The sequence below is a fragment of the Podarcis muralis genome, chromosome 3, assembly GCF_964188315.1.
Source record: "Podarcis muralis chromosome 3, rPodMur119.hap1.1, whole genome shotgun sequence".
NCBI lineage: Eukaryota > Metazoa > Chordata > Lepidosauria > Squamata > Lacertidae > Podarcis > Podarcis muralis.
In genome coordinates, this window is record NC_135657.1 from 117,184,656 (window position 1) to 117,209,526 (window position 24,871).

The 24,871-nt window shown below is 43.9% G+C and overlaps 1 protein-coding gene across 1 annotated transcript; it reads right to left on the reverse strand.

Annotated features, from left to right (window-relative positions):
- Positions 1–686: 686 nt before the first annotated feature.
- RHAG (Rh associated glycoprotein) lies at positions 687–22,889 on the reverse strand. Its single transcript, XM_028721957.2, has 10 exons — positions 22,716–22,889; positions 20,050–20,233; positions 16,657–16,807; positions 15,006–15,153; positions 11,733–11,899; positions 10,069–10,206; positions 7,779–7,900; positions 3,626–3,699; positions 2,898–2,971; positions 687–898 (listed from the first exon to the last, which is right to left on the reverse strand). The coding sequence occupies exons 1-10, from the start codon at positions 22,822–22,824 to the stop codon at positions 827–829; spliced, it is 1,239 nt and encodes a 412-aa protein (XP_028577790.2). The 5' UTR covers positions 22,825–22,889; the 3' UTR covers positions 687–826.
- Between the last annotated feature and the right edge of the window lie 1,982 nt (positions 22,890–24,871).

Here is a 24,871-nt window from a genome sequence, read left to right on the forward strand (position 1 = left end):
TTTTATGCAACTGATGCCCAGATTAGGATTTTAAAATTTAACTACCAATATTATGGTGGAAGGGACACGGGTGGCGCTGTGGGTTAAACCACAGAGCCTAAGGCTTGCTGATCAGAAGGTCGGCGGTTCGAATCCCCGTGACGGGGTGAGCTCCCGTTGCTCGGTCCCTGCTCCTGCCAACCTAGCAGTTCGAAAGCACGTCAAAGTGCAAGTAGATAAATAGGTACCGCTCCGGCGAGAAGGTAAATGGCGTTTCCGTCCGCTGCTCTGGTTTGCCAGAAGTGGCTTAGTCATGCTGACCACATGACCCAGAAGCTGTATGCCGGCTCCCTCGGCTAATAAAGCAAGTTGAGCGCCGCAACCCCAGTGTCGTCTGCAACTGGACCTAATGGTCAGGGATACCTTTACCTTTACCTTTGTTATGGTGGAAAGAGTTGAGTTAAATGCACTATCTATGAAAAGAGGCACTAAATTATAGCATCTGGTTTCATTTTAGGGTCTGTCTGATCAACCCAGGAGTTTGCAGCTTGGGTGTGAAGTCACTTGTCACTTTGCGTATTTATTTTATCAGTAAGCATTCTCTCAAATTATTTTGCTGCCATGTTCTGAATACATTAGAAACACAAGCGTTGAGTGGGTAGTGCTGTAATGCGTGAATGTGCATAATATTAATACTAGTCCAGAAAAACATTTTACTCTGGTTTTATTTTTGCAGTAAATTAAAGCAGATATAAACTGAAAAAAACAATGCATGGTCCAGTTATTTCACCAGAAACAGAAAACACCTTTGGGAAAATAGCTAAATATGTATAGTTCCTTCTGTGCTTCAATGCTGAGCTTCCTGTGGCTCTCTGGGTAAATGAAAACTGCTCTCGTATGATGGCTCTTCGAGGGGAACCTAGAAGGAAACCAGACAAGATGTTTGAGTAGACAGAATTTAGTTGGTAGACAAAGCAAGTTACACCACACATACCAAAATCTAAAGCGAGTTCAATATCTTTTTCGTAATCCCTTAAACCATTGTGATAAACAAGATCAGACTGTTATGTTTTTATGCAGGTTAGCTAGTGCTGAAGACTGTAAACTGGATGGTTGCAGCAATGATAGATGGTTGATCTATTCAGAAAGTTCCAGAGCTGGGATTTTAAGCCATTGCCTCCAGACCTCTGCTAGTTTCCAACAATGAGTTCACTTCAAAAGACAAACCCAATTCAAAGTCAGCAAACAACTTGCAGAGGGATTTAGCTGCATTCTTCAAACTCCTTGTACAGGTATAATCCCATTTTTTAAAAACGTGATTTGCCGTTTCTGTCAGTTTCCTGCTGTACAAGGTAACATGCAGAAGAGCTCTTCCTTTAAAAGTGGGCCAAAGGCAGTCTTCTGCCTAACTTTTTAAGCCTCCCTTGAGAAATTCAAAGATGTGGTCCTTTTCCACCTGTCTATGGCGACATGTCTTTTTACTGAATCTTCAGCAAGAGATACCAGTTAACTTGCACATTTGTGGAAAGAACATCAGTTGCCTGTCCAAGTCCATTAAAAATGGGAGTGAAACCAATTTAAAAATATTGCTTAAAAAAAATCACAGCTTCACAGTGATGAACATTCTGCTGCCCTGAATGTGCCATTTGCTGCTGGAGGGAGCTGTTTTAAAAACAAAACAAACCCCATATGTTAAATGTGACCGTGCATTTGCTAGTGATGTGCATTTTGGCTCTGAGAGGGAAAGGCTGAAGAGGAAAGGGAAAATGATTGAGAATTGGTTGCAGAGAGAACTGTGAGGTCGGAAGGATGAAGAGGTTTAAGGCGATGGCTGGGGTGCAGAGAGACTGCTATGCTCTCTAAGGTGCCGAGGCAGGAAAGGGAATTCAGAGAGACCTGTGGGGTGGGAAAACAAGGGGAAAGCAGAGGGGTGGGTGAGCTGTGGGGTTCAGATGGGCTGGTGCCTACACTATGGAGTCCAGAGAAAGGATACAAAGGAGCTCTATGGGAGGTTAATAGAGAACAGGGTAATGGAAAATACTGTTATAATTGTAACACGAAAAGTTTCCCCATGGTTAACTTAGGAATGCAGTAATGGCTCTCAAAAGGGACGCGGGTGGTGCTGTGGGTAAAACCTCAGCGCCTAGGACCTGCTGATCGTAAGGTCGGCGGTTCGAATCCCCGCGGCGGGGTGAGCTCCCGTCGTTCGGTCCCAGCTCCTGCCCACCTAGCAGTGCGAAAGCACCCTTAAAAGTGCAAGTAGATAAATAGGGACCGCTTTATAGCGGGAAGGTAAACGGCGTTCCATGTGCTGTGCTGGTGCAGGCTCGCCAGAGCAGCGATGTCACACTGGCCACGTGACCCGGAAGTGTCTGCGGACAGCGCTGGCTCCCGGCCTCTAGAGTGAGATGAGCGCACAACCCTAGAGTCTGACAAGACTGGCCCGTATGGGCAGGGGTACCTTTACCTTTAATGGCTCTCAAAAGCAGAACACCAGGCTTCACACTAAAGTTCAGCTAGTCTAGAAATTGAAAGTGGAGACAACAGTGGAGATCTTCCCCTTTATCTGTTTTTAAAAATACTTTAAGAAAAACTAATTGAAAATCAAACAATCCCTGCACAATAAAATCTAACAATAAAAGGTGGGGGGAACTATCCTGTGAGATTTCTAAAACTCTGGGTTGAAGAAATTACAGCACAGCTCACAGCACATCCTTCTATGCCCTGGGATTCCCAAGTAGGCAAATGTGATCAAGAAAAGAGCGCTGCAAAGTGGAGCCATTTATTAAGAAATTGGAAGCAAACTTGATTGCTCTGGGTGGACCAGAAAGAGACATTGGCACTGTCTATCTAATCGTGCTGATACCATGAAAGAAAAATGCTATTTTTATGCACTCGGTTGTATTATTCTGTCCTACCTCCCAATACACGGAGTCATCATAGCAGTTCTGATCAGGTGGTTGCTCCCAGAAAGGCAAATGTAGAATCAACCCTGCATTGGGGGGGGGGGGGAGAAACACAGCCGTAGTTAAAAACATCCCATAACAGATTTTATATAACAATAGTAAGATGGAATATTGGAGAAATGCCATAGAAACATCATTTGTCTATTATCTCATCAATTTGTGCCCCCAAAGTAAAATTTAGGCTTCACATTAGCTTTGTGTATTTTAATTCAACTTGAAGCAATAGAATGTTGAGGGGTCTTCTGTTTTCTTCCTAGTGCAATTATATTTCACACTAGGTTCTACACAGTAAAACAGACACACTTGTAAGGAGGTTTCCAGATTGTGGTTTAATATTGTAAATATGTTTGTTGTTTTTCCAAAAAAAAAAACCCTTGGGCTTTCCACGCACTCTTTCAGCACCTGTTTCAAACATCTTTCAAGCCTATCCAGACACATAGAAGCAGACACGTTTTAGCGTTTTTTACTTTTATTCTTCTTTCTCCTTAAATATTTTTAGTAGTCTTAAACTGTTTTTATTAATCGTTTTAACACTTCTTGCAAACTGCTTAGAGGTTTTATTACAACTGATCGACATATTAATGCTGTTAAATAGATAAATGGGGTGCTACTGTCCCACAACAAACACCCGTCTGAAAGCAGCCTCAGACAGCGCCGATAAGGGTCTGTATTTTACTGACCTGTAAAAGCTCCTCCTACCAAAGCAATTGCAATGGAGCATCCCAGAGCAGCAGCCTGCATACCAGTCGATAAACTGTAGGATGGGGAGACAAAATACATATTGCATCACCTTCACCCATGATGAGTGGAATTTGTTAGGTGTGTTCGAACTTCTTTGGGACATAAAACACATGTAGCTTTTTAAAAATAATATGGGGGTCCAATATTCAGTGGTCCCCTAGCTGCCAGGGTCGTCCTCTTTGCTGCCTCTTGACTTCTCCAATGTCCCTGCCTTCAGGACAGGAAGGAGGAGGCTCAATGTTCACTCCTTTTGTCTCCCCTTTCAGCAGGCAAGGCCCCAAAGAAGAAGAGTTTGGATTTGATATCACTCCCCTTTAGGAGTCTCAAAGCGGCTCACATTCTCCTTTCCCTTCCTCCCCCACAACAAACACTCTGTGAGGCTGAGAGACTTCAGAGAAGTGTGACTGGCCCAAGGTCACCCAGCAGCTGCAGGTGGAGGAGCAGGGAAGCGAACCCGGTTCACCAGATTACGAGTCTATCGCTCTTAACCACTACACCACACTGGCTCTTCCCGCCAGCCAGGGAAGAAGGGGAGAGTGAAGATCTACAATGGAAACACGTGGGGGGTGGAGAGGAATCAACCTTACCAGATAGTTGAAATGGGACTCAAAGGCCATTGGGGTGGGGAAGAAGAGGCCTGTTTTGAATCATGCTGGGTGGGTGCAGAGCCCAGGAGACCCCAGAGGGCAACCCCAAAGCTTTGCTCCCTAGGAGTTGGAGAGGACCAGCATGCCTCTGATTCGCCAAGAGCATAGCTGTCAACTCTCAGATTTGAAAATAAGGGATCAGCAGCCTTGAAAATAAGGGATCAGCAGCCAAAATAAGGGATCAGCAGCCTCACCTGTCTACGGGACAGTCTACGGTTCTCAGGGACAGTCCATGCCACGGTAATCCCCCCAGGCTACAAATTAATTTACACCAGGCTTTTGTTGTTGTTGTTGCTTAGTCATTTAGTCGTGTCCGACTCTTCATGACCCCCTGGACCAGAGCACGCCAGGCACTCCTGTCTTCCACTGCCTCCCGCAGTTTAGTCAAACTCATGCTGGTAGCTTCGAGATCGCCACCCGCCATTTTAATCAACCAGCTCCTTTCCTTTCCCCCATAACAGTCAATCGAAGGAGCCTCCAAAACAAATCCAAAAGCCCCCCCTCGCATGAGATCGCTGCCCGCCATTGTACTCAACCAGCTGCTCCTTCTCTTCCCCCATGTGCCCCTGCTCCAGACAGACCTTATCCCCGGCAAGGGTGAGTGGGCCGTTGATGTATCCATCCGATTCCGAGCACAGGCATGTTCTGAGCCCATCTGAGCCAAAGGCCCAAAGGCAGAAAGCCCAGCCAGCAGCCAAACGAAGCCTCAAGCAGTGGTTCCCACAGCGCAGCGACCCGGTGAAGGGATACAGCAGCAAGGAAACCACACTGCTGGGAAGCGCTGAAGCAAAGGCAAGTTCCCCAGGCAAAGCGGCCGATTTTATCAGCACAAGGCATGCAAGCTCCACCCCCCCCAGTCATTTCCAGACTCCTTATTGGTGAGCAACGCAGCCGTGCAATGCAGTTGAGGAACCTCCCTGGCCGGCAGGGAGGGAGAGGAGCTGCTTCCTTTGAAATCTGGGAAATTTACGGCATACCTAACAATCCGGGATAGCAGCGGGAAACGGCGCTGGAATAAGGGAATTTCCCGCCAAATAAGGGAAGGTTGACAGCTATGCCAAGAGGGCGCTTTAGAGGTGGCATTGGGGGGAGGCTGCCAAGGAGCCGGCAGCGCAGTGCACTCCTTGGAGGCCAGATCTGCGGCCCCTACGTATCCTGCCACCCAAGGCAGTCTCCTCATGGGTGGGCTGATCCTGCCTATAAGGAGGGAAGAGGGAGAAGCCGCCCAACCTGTAGAAAGCCCAAGTAGTCTATGTGATTTGTGAAAGGGAGAACGGAGCATATTAGTGGAGTATAATTTACTTTACATTTTCTTGAAGGATCCATTTCCCCTCACTCAGCTAATAAATGAAAGGAAGCAAACACGTGACTCTTCCTCTATGGACAGGCACCCTCTTGAGGCTAATGGGCAGCCAGCTTCTATGCTGTCTAAGGCAACAGAGACAGAATGTCGACATTTCTCCCACCCACAGGATGACCCTGCTGACTGGGCAGGCCCCATCTAGTGTGTCCTAGGAACCTTTACACCTTCCTATCCCAAACACAGGTGTTTCTAACAGACTGAGGCTAACAGATTGAGGTTGAATCCTGACAAGACAGAAGTACTGTTTTGGGGGGACAGGAGGCAGGCAGGTGATGAAGACTCCCTGGTCCTGAATGGGGTAAATGTGCCCCTGAAGGACCAGGTGTGCAGCCTGGCAGTCATTTTGGACCTGCAGCTGTCCATGGAGGCACAGGTCAGTTCTGTGTCCAGGGCAGCTGTTTACCAACTCCACCTGGTACGCAGGTTGAGACCTTATCTGCCAGCAGACCGTCTCGCCAGAGTGGTGCATGCTCTGGTAATCTCTTGCTTGGATTACAGTGGTAACTCGGGTTACAGACGCTTCAGGTTACAGACTCTACTAACCCAGAAATAGTACCTCGGGTTAAGAACTCTGCTTCAGGATGAGAACAGAAATTGCACAGCAGCGGCGCGGCGGTAGCGGGAGGCCCCATTAGCTAAAGCGGTGCTTCAGGTTAAGAACAGTTTCAGGTTAAAAATGGACCTCCAGAACGAATTAAGTTCTTAACATGAGGTACCACAGTACTGCAATGTGCTCTATGTGGGGCTACCTTTGAAGGTGATCCGGAAACTACAACTAATCCAGAATGCGGCAGCTAGACTGGTGACTGGGAGTGGCCGCTGAGACCACATAACACCAGTCTTGAAAGACCTACATTGGCTCCCAGTACGTTTCCGAGCACAATTCAAAGTGTTGGTGCTCACCTTTAAAACCCTAAACGGCCTCGGTCCAATATACCTGAAGGAGCGTCTCCTCCCCCATCGTTCTACCCGGACACTGAGGTCCAGCGCCGAGGGCCTTCTGGCGGTTCCCTCACTGCGAGAAGCCAAGTTACAGGGAACCAGGCAGAGGGCCTTCTCGGTAGTGGCGCCCGCCCTGTGAAACGCCCTCCCATCAGATGTCAAAGAGAAAAACAACTACCAGAAGACATCTGAAGGCAGCCCTGTTTAGGGAAGCTTTTAATGTTTGATGGACTATAGTATTTTAATATTCTGTTGGAAGCCACCAAAGTGGCTGGGGAAACCCATTTATAAATGGTAAATTATTATTAGTAGTATTATTATTCTTGTTGCTGTTATTAAATTTCAATCCTGCCTTTCTTCCTAAAGGAACCCACGACAGAAAAAACACCAGTAACAAAACAATACAAATAACTTTTTTAAAAAAAATTAAAAATATTTTGAAACAATAAAAGCATCTAAAAATATGTAGTGCTAATTCAGGGCGGGAATGAAGTCAGCATGGGGCAGAAGTTCAGTTCAGTTTGCAGTTTAGAGCAAACTTAACTACTTTTTCACTTATTGAAATAATACACAAACTGAAATGCAGTAATTCTTTTAAATTTACATTTCAAAGTTCTCCAGCCAAATAATATATTAGGAGAAAGTACACATAAGAATTCATATACTGGTGAAAATAACATGAAATGCAGTATGTAAGAGAAAATTGCTTGCAAGAATATACAAAGTGAGAGACACACATTATAAAATTCTGGGCAATTTTCATAAGGACTTTAAAATGAGTAAATCGTAAAGTGATGTGGAATGTAGAGAGCAGATCTTAAGATTGGGGGGGAATGAGAAAATGAGAGAAAGTGGAACTGAAACTATGTTGGCCTTGTGGTCTGTTGTGCATTGCAGAGGGTTGGACTAGATGACTCTGGGGTTCCCTTCTGACTCTACAATTCTATGATTCGAATCTGTGCTGTAGATTAGATCTGTGCTCTAACACTGCTCCCACTGCAAAGCGACTGCATCCCAAGAAGGCAATCTAAAAGCAACATTTCATACATTCTTAGTTTGGCCATTTTTGTCACCTGTCAAAACAACCAATTAAAACATGTTATTTTACTAGCAGATACAACCTGATTCTATGCAACTCACTTGTTCTCGACTTGTAAAGCAGCTGCAATGATACTTGCAATGCCTCCCAAAAGGCCAGGTAAGCCATGCAGGTTATGGACTCCACAGGTGTCTTGAATCTTCAGCTTTGAGGCAAAGAAAGGCTGTAAGGAAACAAAAGGTGATTTCCAAGTCACTGTAAAACAGGGTATCTAGAAAGGGTGTTGTTCTTCCTTGCTTTCACAGGTTGTCTTACATGATCGAAGAGCAAATTTGCACAACATAAAATGACACCACTGTATCCTGCAATATAATCTACATTTTGGAAAGGTCTCCCTCGGGAGGCTGTGGACTCTCCTTCCTTGGAGGTTTTTAAGAAGAGGTTGGATGGCCACCTGTCATGGATGCTTGAGCTGAGATTCCTGCATTGCAGGGGGTCAGACTAGATGACTCTGATGGTCCCTTCCTATTCTGTGATTTATTGATCATTTCAAAAATATTTCCCTAGATAGGATACAACATAGTAACATCTTTGGACAACTGAATTTGAGGCTGTGACCATGCAAGGGAGAAGAAGAAGAAGAAGAAGAAGAAGAAGAAGAAGAAGAAGAAGAAGAAGAAGAAGAAGAAGAAGAAGAATAGTAGTAGTAGTAGTAGTAGTAGTAGTAGTAGTTTGGATTTGATATCCCGCTTTATCACTACCCGAGGGAGTCTCAAAGTGGCTCACAATCTCCTTTCCCTTCCTCCCCCACAACAAACACTCTGTGAGGTGAGTGGGGCTGAGAGACTTCAGAGGAGTAATGGTGGAATGGGAAGCTGTTTCTGGCTTTAGTAAGACTACTGACTCAGAATCCAACACAATTTTCCTTGCCACCCGACGGGACAAGTCTCCCCATATGGTAAGAAAAAACAGTTGCACACCTCTATGTTGGCAATAGGGCAAATTCCTAGTATGACCGGTGTTATGTACTGAAGTTCTCTCCCTGGGCCAGCAGGGGGATACTGTAGATAGTTCAGGTCGACATATGCAAATAAGGGATCGAAAGTGACGTTCAGTGATTGGATAGTTATAGAAAATGGTTACTGTTACGTTCTAGTGGAGCTCTATATAAGCAGGCTGGCTGAACCCTTCAGTTCAGTTCTGTTCTGGCCTGTGAATAAACAAGAGCTGTTTGAAGAATCGCTGTGTTGTCTGATATGTTCACCCACAACTTAACACTGGCGACGAAGGTGGGATGGATGGACAACAGAGCACAGCCAGATGCAGCCACCCTCTGAGCGGAGCTGAATCACTGAGCTGAAACACCGAGCAAAATCACTGAACGTCATTTTCGATCCCTTATTTGCATATGTCCACCTGAACTATCTACAATATCCCCCTGCTGGCCCAGGGAAAGAACTTCAGTACATAACACCCCTCCCCACCAAGATAAGGTGTTAGTTACAATCGTAACAACCGGGGGAACGTTTTTCTTTCCCGCTCCAAATGTGGAATCAGTCTGACAAAAACGGTCTCCGGCCATTCAAAAGAATGTGAGAGAGCTCAAATTGTGTAAGGGCACCAGACAGAGGCATGAACTCCCATTGCTGCCAGGTGCTGAATGGTGTGATGCTCAGCAGAGACGCCGGCCTGCTCAAGGGCAATGGAATAGGACATTCACTCAACAGCAACCATAATCTTTAATTGTGGCAGGCGCTGATGTACCAAAGGAAATTTATCTAGATACCAGAATAAGTCAGGATTATATTGAAATTTCCCATTACTCCCTTTCATTGGCTTTGAAAACGCACTCAGAAAGGAGCAGAATCCTGGCAACATGAGCCACAGCAATAACTGTTAAGTAAACTAACAAGCACAGCTTGGATTTCGGCCTACTCAGTACAGTGTGCAAATTCTCTTATCAAATGTAAGGTAAAGGTAAAGGTACCCCTGCCCGTACGGGCCAGTCTTGCCAGACTTTAGGGTTGTGCGCTCATCTCACTCTATAGGCCGGGAGCCAGCGCTGTCCGCAGACACTTCCGGGTCATGTGGCCAGTGTGACAAGCTGCATCTGGCGAGCCAGCGCAGCACACGGAACGCCGTTTTACCTTCCCGCTGGTAAGCGGTCCCTATTTATCTACTTGCACCCGGGGGTGCTTTCGAACTGCTAGGGTGGCAGGCGCTGGGACTGAACGACGGGAGCGCACCCCACCGTGGGGATTCAAACCGCTGACCATGTGATCGGCAAGTCCTAGGCGCTGAGGTTTTACCCACAGCGCCACCCGCGTCCCTATGCCACCCGCGTCCCTATCAAAGGTAGGACAAATCTAAAAAGAACAAAGTAGCACTCACCGTCAAGTATTTGAATCCAGCAACTGAGATGAATCCAGCTGTGCTGCCAATTAACATTGCACCGAACGGTAAGATGTTCAGGTCGGCACAGGAACCCACAGCAACTCCTCCTGCCAAGGTAGCATTTTGAATGTGTACCTGTGTGGGGCACAACATATTAACACGTTATATTACATCAGTAAAACCAAGAGACTGTTTGCCTTTCCTGTAATTGACTAGTACTGCAAGATAGTTGCAAAGGAATTTGCAAAGATGGCTTCGAAAAGCAGTTGAAGACAATTGAGCTAAAGCTGGACTTCGCATCCTCACGTGACCAGGGGCACATTTCACTTAAGCACGGAGTGGCCCAGAACGCAACCTTCATGTAAGTGGGGAGTCGCCTGTAATGCAGAAATTAGATGTGACCAGCAGGCTAACCAGAATTGCATTCTGGCTGGAAGTAGTTCACAGAGTTATCCTCTTTCCCTCACCCATACCACTAGCCCCACAAATTGGTCTTTTCACTGTAGCTGGTGACTTACAACTAGAGGTGGAGAAGAAATTAGATCCACTTTGCATTTAAAGGTGAACCTTCCTAATTCACACTTTGTAAGAAAATATATGACTAGAAACAGTCATCCTTTGGAAAGTTTGCACTTCTCTGAATTTTGAACTGCAGTTCTTTACTCAAGTGATGTGTACAGAAATACACAAAAATGTGCATACAAATGAATACATTAGTGAAAATGGCATAGGAAATGCATCACATTAGAGGAAATTGCTTTGCAAAATGAGTAATAAGACAAAATTGCAAACAAAAACGTGTATGTTGGGAGAAAATTGCATTAAAATGCTGGTGAATTTTCATGAGGACTAAAAATATATATATATTACAAAGTGATGTGGAAATGTGGAGAACTGAATTTAAGAGTGTAAAAATGAGAAATGGAAAGAAAGCAAAATGGACACATTTTGCAATCCCTACATACAATTAATTACCTTTTCAACAAAGGGTCTTCCTGATGGATGTTTATTGTAGGATGAGTGCTTCTTGTGGACACAGGTTTTTCAAAGTGTCCACATGATGGCATTGATAGCAAAATCCTAGTCTGTATCATCTCCCTGCCCCATTTAATCTGGATTTGTCCTATCTTGTAAAAATCTGGTATGTTTTTAAAAAGGCGATTGCCAACATGTTCTGCAAAGTGTATCAGATAGGAACAGCCCCAGAAGACATAAACCTTTATGAAGTCTATAAAAATTCATTCTAGCCAAAGCAAAGCAATCCCTGATTTGGGTGGCTCTGAGGCAACAATTGTATACTGACATTCTGAGAAACCCAACTGAATCCATACTAGTGATAAGGAAGAAATTTGGTTCTCCAAATTTTGTGATGCAGTCCTCCAACCAAAAAAAATTTGCAAAATGCATTTATTGGGGGAAAGTGTTAAAAAGCATCATATTAGCTTGTAAAGAATTGTGCACAATAAGCAAAATTGCATACAAAAATCTGTGTATTAAGAGAATCCAAATGCTGATGAATTTTTGTGATGACTTTCTTGAATTGCAAACAGATGTGGGAATGTGGTGAACTGAATTTAGAGAGTAGAGAAATGAGAAACCCCGACATAAATGTGTGGTTGTTAATTGTGATGGATATGCATCATGTTCAAGACAAAGCTTACCATGTCAAGTTTGCCTCTGCCTTCCACCAGAATAGAGGTGGCAAATGCTGTGAGTGTGCCAGCTGCCAAAGCAAAGTATGTGTTGATGATCGCTCTTTGCTGGGCATCTGCTGTTGCTGCAACTGCTGAGTTAAAACTGGGCCAAAACAGCCAGAGGAAAAGGGTACCTATATAAATAATATAACAAAAAAATGCAGGATGTCATTAATTAATCTCCTCTGGTCTTCTTTGAAGGACATTGGAAGCTGGTCAGACCCAGATAGCTCCCTGTATTCTCAACTCTGATGACTCCCAGTATGGCTCCCCTTTATCACATACACAGCCCAACAAAACAATGACAAAAATCCACCAACAGCATACAAATCAATATGGCTAACCTGATCCAAAACACCCACCCACCCCACTCACACATGAAAACAAAGACCACCACAGCCAACCACAAATGAACAGCCACACCCTAGGCCAACCCCAACTTCTCTCTTTTTTTTAAAAAAAAAAGATATTTATTGAAATTTTCAAAAAATGAGAAAAAACAAAAGAAAAATTAAAAACACATAGAATTTACATTTCTTATTTTCAATAACCTCTTTCCCTGACTTCCCCACACCTCCCCTTCTTGTATTCCAGTTCCAATTGTTAGCTCAGCAAGTTCTTGTCCCCAAATTTTACCTTATTATATTTAATTCATTTTAATTAACCAATTTTAACTTATAAACCTCAATTTGTACATCAATGCTCATTCTTAAAACCCTTTTCTAAAGTCGACCCAAGTTCCCTTCCACGAATTTCCCAGTTTTTATACTAGTACCGAAACAGAATAAAAAGAAACAAAATCTAATTGTACACCCTTTGGATTCCCAACCCCCCCCCCTTTCCCGGTTTCGATCCCCAACAAATGTCCATCAGTCTATCAACTATCAGCCTGGAGACCTCACGTCCGAGGCTCTTAATTCTCTCTCAATTCCTCTCTGCCGGTTTTTTTGATGGTCCTTTGTATTGAACACCAAGTCTCAGAGAAGCTCTGTCCCAATAGGGTCCATGTTTCTTCCAGCCAGACCTCCATATTTAAAAGTGGGGCCCAAATCTTGTTTCTTACTCCTTTTAAGTCCAAATGTCCCAAAAGCTCCAGCTTCCACCTTAATCAGATTTGTAATCCATAGGTCTTCAGATCTCCCCATAAGGAGATCTCTCCATTCTTCATTCTCCAATTAAAACCATATTTTCGTCATCCAGATCTTGTTTTCCTTTGTATCCATCTTAGCAGGCCTCTGGCTCTCCTTTATCATCTGCAGCATTACAGCTCCTCCTTCCCTTTCCTCCGGAACAGCATGTATCTCTTTCTCCACTCTCTCAAAAATCTCAGATTTCTTTTCTTGTTCAGCTGCATGGGCTTCTTGAGTCAAGTCCTTATCAAATTCAGTGAGTTTATTTACTGTTAAGTTCAAAGTTGTAACATTTGTAGCCAAAATGTCACTTTGACCTTGTAACTTTCCCAAGAGAAAAAACACTCTGTTCAATTCAGCCTGTATTTTTCCACCTGCAGCCATTCTTGTAGTGTCCCTGAACCCCCTCTAGAGGGATTCTGGTTACTAAGTATTCCTTCCAGTTCCAATCCAAAAGTCAAGTTAGCTTGTTTCAGTTCTTTGTTTTCAACAATTTAAAACCAAGTTGTAACAAATATAACCAGCAAAGACAACAGAAACAAAGTTCTCTTTTTTTCAGCTTTGACAGCTAGTTTGACAGCTGTCAAAATCTTCTATGTCTCCTCAACAGGCTCTCTCGCGGATCACTCCCGGGTCCCAGGGGGTTGCACTTCAGCTCTCAAAATCAACTCTTATCCTCCAGCAAAATTACTTATACTGCCAAGTCGTGAAATTAATAACTTTTATCCAGTGAAGAAAAAGATGTTCTCTCGACCTTAGTTATCTAGTCCTTGCTTTAATTTATCTACAGGACGGGGAGACGGACTTCTTTTTTGCGCCTTCCCCGATCGTGCCTAATTCGGAAGAAAAAAAAGAATTTTCCCTTTGTAATTCCAATTTCCGTGCTACTCACGGGTTGTTACTTTTAGAGTCCAATTGTTCAAAGGAAGAAGTCAGCGCTCTCCGGCCATGGCATGCGGCTTCGCTCCGTAGGAGAAGCAGTCGACTCTCAGCACCGCGCCACTCCCCGTCCCCCATTCCGTAGCCTTTAAAAAGGCTCCTTTGCGGGTCGGGGGCGCAAATGGTGCCCGCCGAGTCACCAGGTCCACTGGCTGCAGCACCTGTGGTTTCTGAGGGTCCCCGCGTCGCCGCCGCGGCAAGACCCATCTTCTACGGAGCCGATTCCCTCCGGAGCTCGGAGGGAATCGCCATTAGTCGATGGCGCTAACCCGGAAGTCCCCAACCCCAACTTCTCTCACCACCAAAGGAACACAAGTGAACAGCAGAGAACTTGCACAAGCAGCGCTGACACAAAACCCCACATATATTAAGTAAAATAGAAACATCACCACCCGACCCCAACCCCACTCATCTTTTTCCCCCTCCACCTCTTTCCCCCTATTCTTCCTAATGTCTCAACAAATGAAAGTGATTTGTAAAAAAACAAAAACAAAACATTACATGGGGGGGGGGGAATACAAGAGAGAGACATTGCACATACCTTTGTAAATCAAAAAAATCTTTCATAAAAATACATTTAAAAAAAGAAGAAAAGAAAACTCTGATGACTCCCAAAGGTCCCAGGGAAAGATCTTCCCCATCCTCTGTTGCCTGATCCTCTTAACCAGTGATTCTGGGAATGGAACCTTCCTATACTTTTCTTCCCTCCAATTATCATACACTTGGTCCAATGTGACCACCTGAACTATCATTGCACTGGTACACCAATATTGGTGTTCCATCATGCCTGGGAAATTGTGTCAGGGCAGCACTTAGGACTTCATCCAGAACACTTAGTGGCTTAGTACAGCTGTATACCTTAGAAACATGCCACAAGTCCACATCCCTTGGAGAAGTGAGACAACTGTTTCTATCAATCCAAAAGCTGGAATTAAAAGTGCCTAATGTCTGTGGCATCAGGCCCTCATGGTTCTTTCACACAGACCTAATTACCTGAGTCTCCTGGCATAACTGGTTCAGAACCCTTGACCATGCAGTAATGCCAGGCAAAGCATCATATGATACATCGCTTTTGAAAAGAGCTTTTGTTGGCCACCCTCATGGTATGATATGTTTCTTCTCCACAGTATCATGAAAATTGACTCATAATAGAAAGAAGCCTCCTACTCACCAATCATAGCAAACATGTCGGAATTGTAAACAGAACCTTCATTTTTATGTCCATTTCTCAAAGCAGGGCGGTATATGACCCGAGCTACTGCCAGCCCAAAATAGGCTCCAAAAGCATGAATAGTCATGGATGCACCAGTATCAGTGGCCTGCAAAATAGCATAATTAGTTGCAACAATTAATTGTTAATCCTAACCATGTAGTATGCTGAACTGCTGTCTTAAAGCCAAGCAACAACTGCCATCATAAGAGGGTGAAAACTTCAGATAACGATGACTGTGAATATGTGGGAGTCTTCCAAATGAATCCTTTTCATTTCTGGTGCCAGTGCACAAGTATGCAAGGCTCCCTCCCTCCCTCCTTGTCCGTAGACAATGTCTGGTGGCTACATAGAAGAGGAGGGTTGAGATGGGGAGGTTGGTTGGCTTCTTGAGATGCATCCCTATACTCCTCTCTCCTAAAGCTGGAGGAGAAACAGCTGCTAGGTTTATTACTATTACTACGACTATATCAGGCTTTTGGAGTTAGAAACTGATGGGCAGATAGAGATGGGTGAGGAAAATGCACCATTTTCTTTCTAAGGAGGAAGTGTGTTTTGCAAGCCCCAGCAAGCCAGGTTAACATTGGCACATGCAAGGTGCAGGGCTGTGCTTTTGCCTGCATGGTGTGATTTCAGCCATGTGAAAGTGGACAGAATCAAAATGTAAAAGTGAGCGTGGCAAGAATGTCAGCTCTCAGGACTGCCTTCCAGAGGGGTTTTCCATGCAACACTATTTCAAATCATTTTTAACATTCATTATTCATTATATTTCCCCCCCTCTCTCTCTTTAAAGGACAGATTGCAGGGGATCTTTTGGCATGGCAGCATCAATGCAAGGTTCCTGAAGGAGCGACCATTAAATGACAGTCAAATGTTGCTGTTCTTCTTGAATTCAGGGGCAGCTGATGTGTTGGGGTGGAGCTGTCTTCCTGACCCTGGAGTCACCCCACCCCACTAGACACTATTGCATGAATTAAGCTTCAACAAAGATGAAACAGAACAAGTGTAAGCACAAAGCCTTGAGGCACATCAAACTAAACAGAGGATATGTTTCCACTATAAAGTACGGGCAGAATATACCACATTTTTCGCTCCATAAGACGCACCTAGTTTTTAGAGGGGGAAAGCAAGAAAAAAATATTCTGTGCAGAGCATGTAAGCAGCTCTCGCTTTTCTTGCTTTAAACCCTTCCGTCCCTCTTCCCGCTTCGCTGAGAAGCCAGCAGAGCAAGAGCAATAGCTGCGCAGCACCTCTTCTTTTGCTGGCTTCCCAGCAAAGCGGGATGAGGGATGAAAGGGAGCCCTTACAAGGGAGCGCTGAGCAGAGCCTGGCAGCGGTTCTTGCTGGCTTTTCCAGGAGGTGTGGGAAGGGATAGAGGGCAGCCCGTCAGTCCCTTCTCCCTCCTTGGGGAAAAGCCAGCAAGAGCTGCACACATGCTCCGCACAGCTCTTTAAAGGGAGCGCTGAGCAGAGCCGCCCACTTGCATTCGCTCCATAAGATGCACACACATTTCCCCTTACTCTTTAGGAGGGGAAAAGTGTGTCTTATGGAGCGAAAAATATGGTAAGTGAACAACTTTTCTCCCTTCATATATGTCATAGAAAATTCCTACCTGTAATACTGACACGACGAGGTGTTCGTTGCAGGCAAAGATGGTGATTTCAAAAATGGCCATGATCAGCATCTGGATAGGACTTGTTCTCCCCAGGACAGCTCCAAAGGAAATCAGGACAGCTGCTGTGCTGAAGTCTGCATTGATCATGCTTTCAATTGGAAGGGAACGTGGAGAATAAAAACAAAGTCAGGTATGACGTCACAGATGTATGAGGGTTCAGAGACCAGGATGAAGTGGCGTGATGATGCTATCGTATGCCTAAGCAGATGTGGCTTTGAAAGCTGTATGGGGACTGTATGAAAGATCTCAGCTACCAGTTACACCCTTCATGGTTAGTGCACTTAAGTTTAAGGCCATTTTTAGTTTGAAGAACAAGCAGTCATGGTCCTCTAGTGCAGAATATACTCCCAGGCTGCATCAGGAGCAGATTCCAGAGCAGGACCCAACAGCTCCTAGTGCTTCAAAAAAATAAAAAATGGCCTCCAGGTAAACTCTAAAACAACAACAGTACTAGGAACAATCTATGGTGTCAACATCCTGAGGGCCAACCCAGATATTAAAAGTACCACATAAGACTGCCCCCACTCAGTGTTTCTTGTCCATCTTTTTCTTCTTTATAAAACAGCACAACCAGACATCATTGTTAGGGCATCTCCTTGCACTTGCAGCTCACAATGTTGGCTGCTAATGTCAGGGAGAACCATTGTCCCTTCCTATTCTGTGTAACAAGGAGAGGAGAGGGAGAAAAGACAAGGGTCAGTGTATGCATGCCTTAGAACGTCTAGTTTGGACCCGAACCATTTGAAGGAATAAATGCAATTAATTTGAAAAATTAGTCTGATGTTTATTGAATTGATTATTGAATTGAGACTTTGAGGCCTTACCCAGACAACCCTGAAAAAATGTACTTTAACCTCACATTTCCCCTTTGGTTCAATCCTCTTACAAATTCCTTTCTGGGGCCATGGCAGGAAAAAGACCAGGAGTTTGCCTGGCTGAGTTTGTCTTCTGTTTCCTTTGTCTCAGGTAAAAAATGGGGAGCGGAAATGCATCCAGCTTTTTGCATTCATGGGGAATGCACATCACAACATTGCAGCAGGAAAGTGCAGGTGTGCGCATGAGAGATGAGGTTTTGCCACTTGCCAGTAGCAATGTCACAGGCAGACCTGTCTCTAATAGGTGCCTATGACATTTATAGCAGTGGAGCTGCTGGCGGCAAATTGTATTTCGTTAACGATAACCCTCTGCATTTTGACACTGGGAAAATGCGCTGAGCAAAGATGCAAAGAACTCATTTGCAAGAGCACCACCTTGAGGGAAGATACATTAATTCATTGCAGCAGCTGACTATGAGCTGTGTAGTTTTGCATGAAAATTGCAATAAGGTGGAGAGGCTCTATGAACTGTGTTAAAATATATGCTCCAAGTGAAACTCATTTTAATTGTATTTGCTTCGTTTTAAACTTTCATGTAAGTGTAAGAGTCTTATTTATTGACTTCATGACTTTTACAATATACTTAACAATGCTATTGGGAGGGTGGTTGTGATGATGATGATGATGATGATGATAATAATAATAATAATAATAATAATAATAATAATAATAATAATAATAATTCCCCGCCCATCTGGCTGGGTTTCTCCAGCCACTATGGGGAAATGATAGTAACTAAGCAGTTCTATTGAAATCAATTTTTGCTTGATTTTATTTCTGCATAAAATTCAATTCTAGTACCAGATGGGTAAAGGTGGCTTGAAACTTCAAAAAGAGGATGCATGGGTGAGCCTGATTTTATTTTATTTTTTGTCCAAACTAAATGTTAAAAATCCAGAGGAAATGAAGGGAAAAGAAAAGAAGGGAATATAAACATTATTCAACTCATCCACCCCAATATAACACCCAGCAATACTACTTTCTAGAAACCAACATTACATTCAGCCTTCAAATCCAAGGTGAGCCTGATTCCTAGATGCATATTTGGCTCACTGGCCAGATTGTGCATTCGGCCACCATTCTGGCAGTTCCCAGAAGCATGGGAAAGAGGCTGCATAGCTCAGAATCACTCCCCTGAAGTGTTGGGCTGACCCATCTCCTCATTTTCAGAGGGCCATGAAACAGGGCAGAGGGGTTTTCCAGCCTTCTGTCAGGGAGGGGCATTGAGAGGAAAGAATCCCAAGAGTCTTGTGGTGCCTTAAAGTCTAACAAATGTATTCCAACACAAAGTTTATTCATGTAGAACCCTCTACATCAGATGCATAAACTGGTATTTTATTTTGGCACGTTTATTTATTTAGGGTATTGCTGTACTGCCTTTGATAATGCACATAAGTGAAATTTATTGCAGCGAGAATACTTATTGCAAAGTATTGGAAGACACAAGATCTACCCACACTGGAAGAATGGCAGATGAAGGTGATGGACTATATGGAACTGGCGGAGATGACTGGCAGAATCCGAGACCAGGGAGAAGAGTCGGTGGAAGAAGATTGGAAGAAATTTAAAGAATATCTACAGAAATACTGCAAAATTAATGAATGTTAGAATGATGTTGGAATGAAGTTAAGTGGTTTTAGCAGCAATGTTATTAAGGTCTATGTAAAAATGGATTGTTAATAGATGTGAACTTGAAGTAATAATATACTAAGATAAAGGATTAAGATAAGAACAAAGAGGGAAAGGATTTGCTGAATTAACTAACTGAACTGGAATGCAAAAAAGGGAGGTGTGAGGAGGTCAGGGAAACAAGTGAATGAAAGACAAGATATGGAAAGACTGATTTGTTTTTAATTGTTATTCTATTTTTTCTGTTTTTTGTATTTTCCTTTTTCTTCTTTTTTTACTTTTCTTGTATTACTGTAATTTTGTTTGAAACTTTAATAAATATTACTTTTTTAAAAAAAGAAATTTATTAAAAAGAAAATAACTACCAAACAGCAAAGACAACAAAAATAGTTAAAATACCAGAATGCCCTATACAATATCAGAGGGATATTAAACAAAGAGGAGAATGGGAGAATGCTTTTGTTTTTGCATTTCTTATTCTCCAGTTTTGCTTCATGCCCAAAAGATAAGAGTAAGCAGCAACAGTGTTTTTTTGGGGGGGCTCACCTTCTCCTTTCCCCCCGCATGCCTTTTCTGTGATGGGACAGGGACAGGCTTCTAATGTTTAATGTTTGGACAAGTTGATGTGGGAGACAGCATTGGTTTAAGCATGGACACCCGGTCGGATGAAGTGAGCTTTAGTTTTCGAGTTTGCAAAAGCTCACAGCACAATCCTATTTTCAGCCTTTAAGGAGCCACGGGACTCTTTTATGAATTCCTGTGGGCTTTGCAGCGACAGGGGTGTCTGTTAAGTGACAGGGGCTTCTCAGGATACCCCCCCCCTTACCTGCCAATGTTGATGTGGATTTCATTTGAGTGCATATGCCAGAATCCTTGCAGCAGGGTGCCCCACTGGAGACCCAAGGCTGCAACGAGGAAGTTTATGCCAACACTGCTGAAGCCGTATTTCTTCAGGAAAGTCATCAGGAAACCAAACCCAACAAATATCATCACATGAACATCCTGAAAGACTGGAAGGAAAAGGAAGTCAATGTGTTGGGCCTACGATGGGTTGCATAAATTGAAAGCTAATAATGGCCACCATGAAGAATCCTCTCTTTTCCCACAGAGCATATTTTTAAAACAAGTGCAGTCAATCATTTCTGAGAAAGCGGGTTCTCCTTCCTGGAGAGCACATGTTGCGGTAGGGGCAACCAAGACATCCCTCTGTTGCTAGGCGGGTTAGTATAGATGGCTACGATTCTGATTGGGAACCCCTCAGTCGTTGGAGAGAATTTGGTGTAGCAGTTTTATGATTGACTGATGAGGGGCTATTTATTCCCTGCACGCATCGTTGAGCTTCCTCTTTCCGCTGTACGCATTGGATCACCCACCCACCCTCCCTAATTTGGGGCTATTGCGTTGACCTTGCTATGTCTGTCATGGGGTCGTCTGCTTTTGGGGCAGGGGCCTGGTAGGAATTTTGCCATTTGGCTGATTGGCTGGTGCCATTTGAGTAGCAAATCGTCACAACTTGTAAGGCTGCAGTTAAGGTAAAGCTAAAGAGACCCCTGACCATTAGGCCCAGTCGTGACCGACTTTGGGGTTGTGGAGCTCATCTCGCTTTATTGGCCGAGGGAGCCGGCATACAGCTTCCAGATCATGTGGCCAGCATGACTAAGCTGCTTCTGGTGAACCAGAGCAGCGCACGGAAACGCCGTTTACCTTCCCGCCGGAGCGGTACCTATTTATCTATTTCCACTTGACGTGTTTTTGAACTGCTAGGTTGGCAGGAGCTGGGACCGAGCAACGAGAGCTCACCCCGTCACGGGGATTCGAACCACCGACCTTCTGATTGGCAAGTCCTAGGCTCTGTGGTTTAACCCACAGTGCCACCCGTGTCCCCTATAAGGTTGCAGTTAGGCATTGGTTAATTTTGTTTGGTGGAGGGGGTATGGTTTGCTGTGCCAGCCCCTCCAATGCTGCTGCTGCTGCAAGGGTATTCCGTTAAAGGAATCCAGGTGCTCACCATGCTCTTGTCCAAACCCCTGTCAAGGGGCTAGGGCCACACAAGAGCCCCTGGGAGCATTTGGGGAGAGGTGAGAGCCTGGTGCCCAGCTCTATGCTCTCCCCAAAATTGTTTACCCTTACTGACTTTTGCAGGCTTGCGGATGTCAGTTTTGTTCCTACCTCTAGGCTGGAACAGATAGTCGTGAAGCAATGCCTAAGCAACCACTCACATGCTGCAATCAATAAAGTTGTGGCCAAAAATTATCCCCAAAACCTTTAACAAAAATTTTGTGTGAATTATGTCTTTATCTGAGGGTGGCTATGGGGTCCTCAACAAGCAACAGGCACATGGGCAGAATATTCTCAAATATGGAAAATAAATCCCCAAACTCAGGATTGTATAAAGATGCATATTTCTGGGAATATATTGCAATATATTTTATAAAAAGAATTAACAGATATATATTTAAAAATAACAGTTGCATTAATATGTTTAAAATTCCACCTATTTGCTTTTTGAGGGTGGGAGTGGAGGACCTGATCTGTCCACGGCTGTTTGTGGCCTTACGTAAGGGTATGTGGTCTCCAAAACTTTCCAAATAGAGCCGAGGAATTGATTAATTGTAATTAATTAATTAAACAAGTTTACATATTATAACTTGTGAAATGGCTGAGCACTACATGAGTATTTGGTACCTTTGTAATAACACTTATGCCACCTTTAGCAAATTAATCCTGGTTTAATTGTTTATGGGACAGACAATTAATAAAATTAACTCAATTGAATGCATATCTACTGAATCCTATTTAAGGGCTTCTGCAGAATAGATGATGAACTGCAGTAACATGACAAAAGCTATGCCTGGCTAAAGGACAGTAAGTTTCTTTCACCATCAGTTAAAGCCCCCAAACCCAGTGACTTCGTAGTTTCAGGAGGAAAAGTGCTCAAGCCAAAGGGTTAGAAGATAGTCATTCCTATATTGCCTGGCTGTTTTAATCTAGCATTCAGCCCTTGGGGTGTGAGAGAAGGCAGGAAAACGAGATAGGAGTTCAAAATGGTAAATGAGAATCCTCTGTGTCGTCTCTGAAGCCAGAAGATTTCAGATGCACAAGGCCTAAGACACTTGGAATCCCCAAATTCTGCTAAGCGGTTAGATGGACAGAAACAAAACTTTAAATGACAACTTTGATGGGTGCAGCAGGAACAGAAGTCTCACATTATCACCACAAAAGTCTGCTTTCTAGAAGCAACGTGCGGCAGAAGTGAGATAGAGCCTTCAGCACCTTTACGGCCATTTGATATGCTGATAGTTTAAGGTGTGCAACATGCTCACCAGGAGACAAACATTCTCCAACGTTAGTCTGTGCATGTGCACCATGGTGCAGCAATGCAAATAGCACCTCCCTGTACCAGAAAGCAAGTTTATGAACCAAGAAAGCAGGCTTCTTCAAGAACTTGATGAGACGGGGAATATACAAAGGTAACAAATAGAAAACACTCACGTGGGTATACTTGTCTCCTGTCCACTGTGTCATATTTTACAAATACTCCAAATAAACTTATAATGACCACCTCCAAGAAAATGGCAAGTATGGGGAATTTGATCCTCATGGTTGTGAAGGAAGATGGATCTGTGTTGGCCAGCCTTGCAGCAGTCTGCGGACGAGTGATAACGGGAGAGAGAGGCTCAATGTTTATATTCCTTTGGGTTACAACAGAATGACGTGGCAAAAACTTGCCCTTGCCCATGTCAAACTCACTGAAAGGAGGACTTCACAAAAGTCTCCTGTCTCAGACTTTACAATTATTGTTATTTTTATATGCTGCTCTTCAAAAAAAAACCAACCCCAAAAAAACACCAGGGAGGCAATATTCTGTGGGATATATAGGCTTGTAACCAAAGTAGCACTAAGTCATGGCAAAGATGGAAATGTCATGAAATTATGACTCACGCTTATAAGGCTTCGGAACACTTTTTACTATTATTTCTAACTGTTCCCGCCCCTGCATATTGTTTATAAGGTATAAAAACAGCAACTGAGACTATAATCTGTCGGAAATGATTTGTAGTACGAAGTTCAAATAGGCTCTGCAAGGTATTTCTCAATTTGGTTGCCAGAATTGTTTCTGGGTCCAACTCAAGGTGGTTTAAAACCTCAGGTGGCTTAGGCTCCAAATATCTGCAACACTCCATCTATTCCTAGTGGCCTTCTCAGGTATTAAGGTAAACACCCTTCAGTGGGTAATGGCACTCCAGGAGAGGGCCTTCTCTGTGGCAGCCCCTAAATTGTGGAACTGTAATGGTTTTATAGATGAGACTGTTATGTACTGAAGTTCTCACCCTGGGCCAGCAGGGGGATACTGTAGATAGTTATGCAAATGAAGGATCGAAAGTGATCTTCAGTGATTGGATAGTTTGTATGCAAATGAAGGATCGAAAGTGACGTTCAGTGATTGGCTAGTTGCAGGAAATGCTGCTGCTGCAGAGAAGGAAAAGGGGCGAGCCAGGGCTGCCCCGACCTTAAGTTCACCTAGGTAGACCTGCCCCTATCGGCAGCTGATTGGCCGGCTCGGGGGTGATGAATATGGAAGAGAGTGGGGAATCCCTGACTCCTGCGGTGCTGCCCCAGCCCCGCGAGATTGTAGACGGGGTCGTGAGCCCGCAACACCCCCCCCCCTTATGTCGGGAGTGGCTTTGCAGGAAATGGTTACTGTTGCATTCTAGTGGAGCTCTATATAAGCAGGCTGACTGAGCTCCTCAGTTCAGTTCTGTTCCAGCTTATAAATAAAGAGCTGCTTTGGAAGAATCGCTGTGTTGTCTGATATGTTCGCCCACAACCTAACAGAAACAGCTACAGATATCTAGATATAGATAATAGGTGCCCAGAACCAGTGTTTTTTTTCAGACAGTACTCAACGGTACGCAGTACCAGCACTTTTTCATTTCTTTTCTCAAATATCCACATCCAGAAGACTATTATCACTACTACTGCTGCTACAGAGGAAGAACTGTGCAGGGAGAGAGACTTTCTGTTCCTCATCATGCAATGGTGTTTCCACCTGCCTTGGCCTGGGAGCCTTTCCCAGACCAGGACGTTAAGAACAGCAGCTGCAGCAGCAGCTGAGAAGAGAGACGTTTTAATTGTTTTATAAGCTGTGTGTCCTTGTTTCTCAATTTGATCCTTTTACATGGTTTTGTATGCTTTGTGGTATTTTATGCATTGTGATTTGCTGTTATTTTTATTGATTATAGATTGGTAATTCTTTATTGTGGTTGATAAGTGTAAACTGTTTAATTTTTATTTGCTGGTGTTTAATTTTACTGTTTACTATTAGATTCTGATGGATTGTTTAATGTTGCTTTGTTTATTTTGAAGTTATTGTGATCCTTTATATTGGATCAGATTGTTACTATTAATCTTTGATCTTTTTATGTGTTGGAAGCCATCCAGAGTAGCTGGGGCAACCCAAGATGGGCTTGGTATAAATAATTATCATTATTATTACTATTAGCACACTTTGGTGTTCTTATGTTTGGGGAGAGAAAGGGCTAGAGCAGGGTTCTCAAACAGGAGGCCAGTTCACTGTCCCTCAGACACTGTTGGGGGCCGGACTATAGTTTGGGGGGGGAATATGAATTATTTCCTATGCACACTGC

What these genes read in the sequence shown, in the direction of transcription:
- RHAG (XM_028721957.2), bottom strand. Translation starts at nt 22,824, where the DNA reads ATGAGGATCAAATTCCCCATACTTGCCATTTTCTTGGAGGTGGTCATT. An exon ending in TCGTCGTGTCAGTATTACAG is followed by an intron (nt 15,154 to 16,656) that starts GTAGGAATTTTC and finishes GCTATTTTGCAG; the next exon opens with GCCACTGATACTGGTGCATC. An exon ending in CGACATGTTTGCTATGATTG is followed by an intron (nt 11,900 to 15,005) that starts GTGAGTAGGAGG and finishes TTATTTATATAG; the next exon opens with GTACCCTTTTCCTCTGGCTG.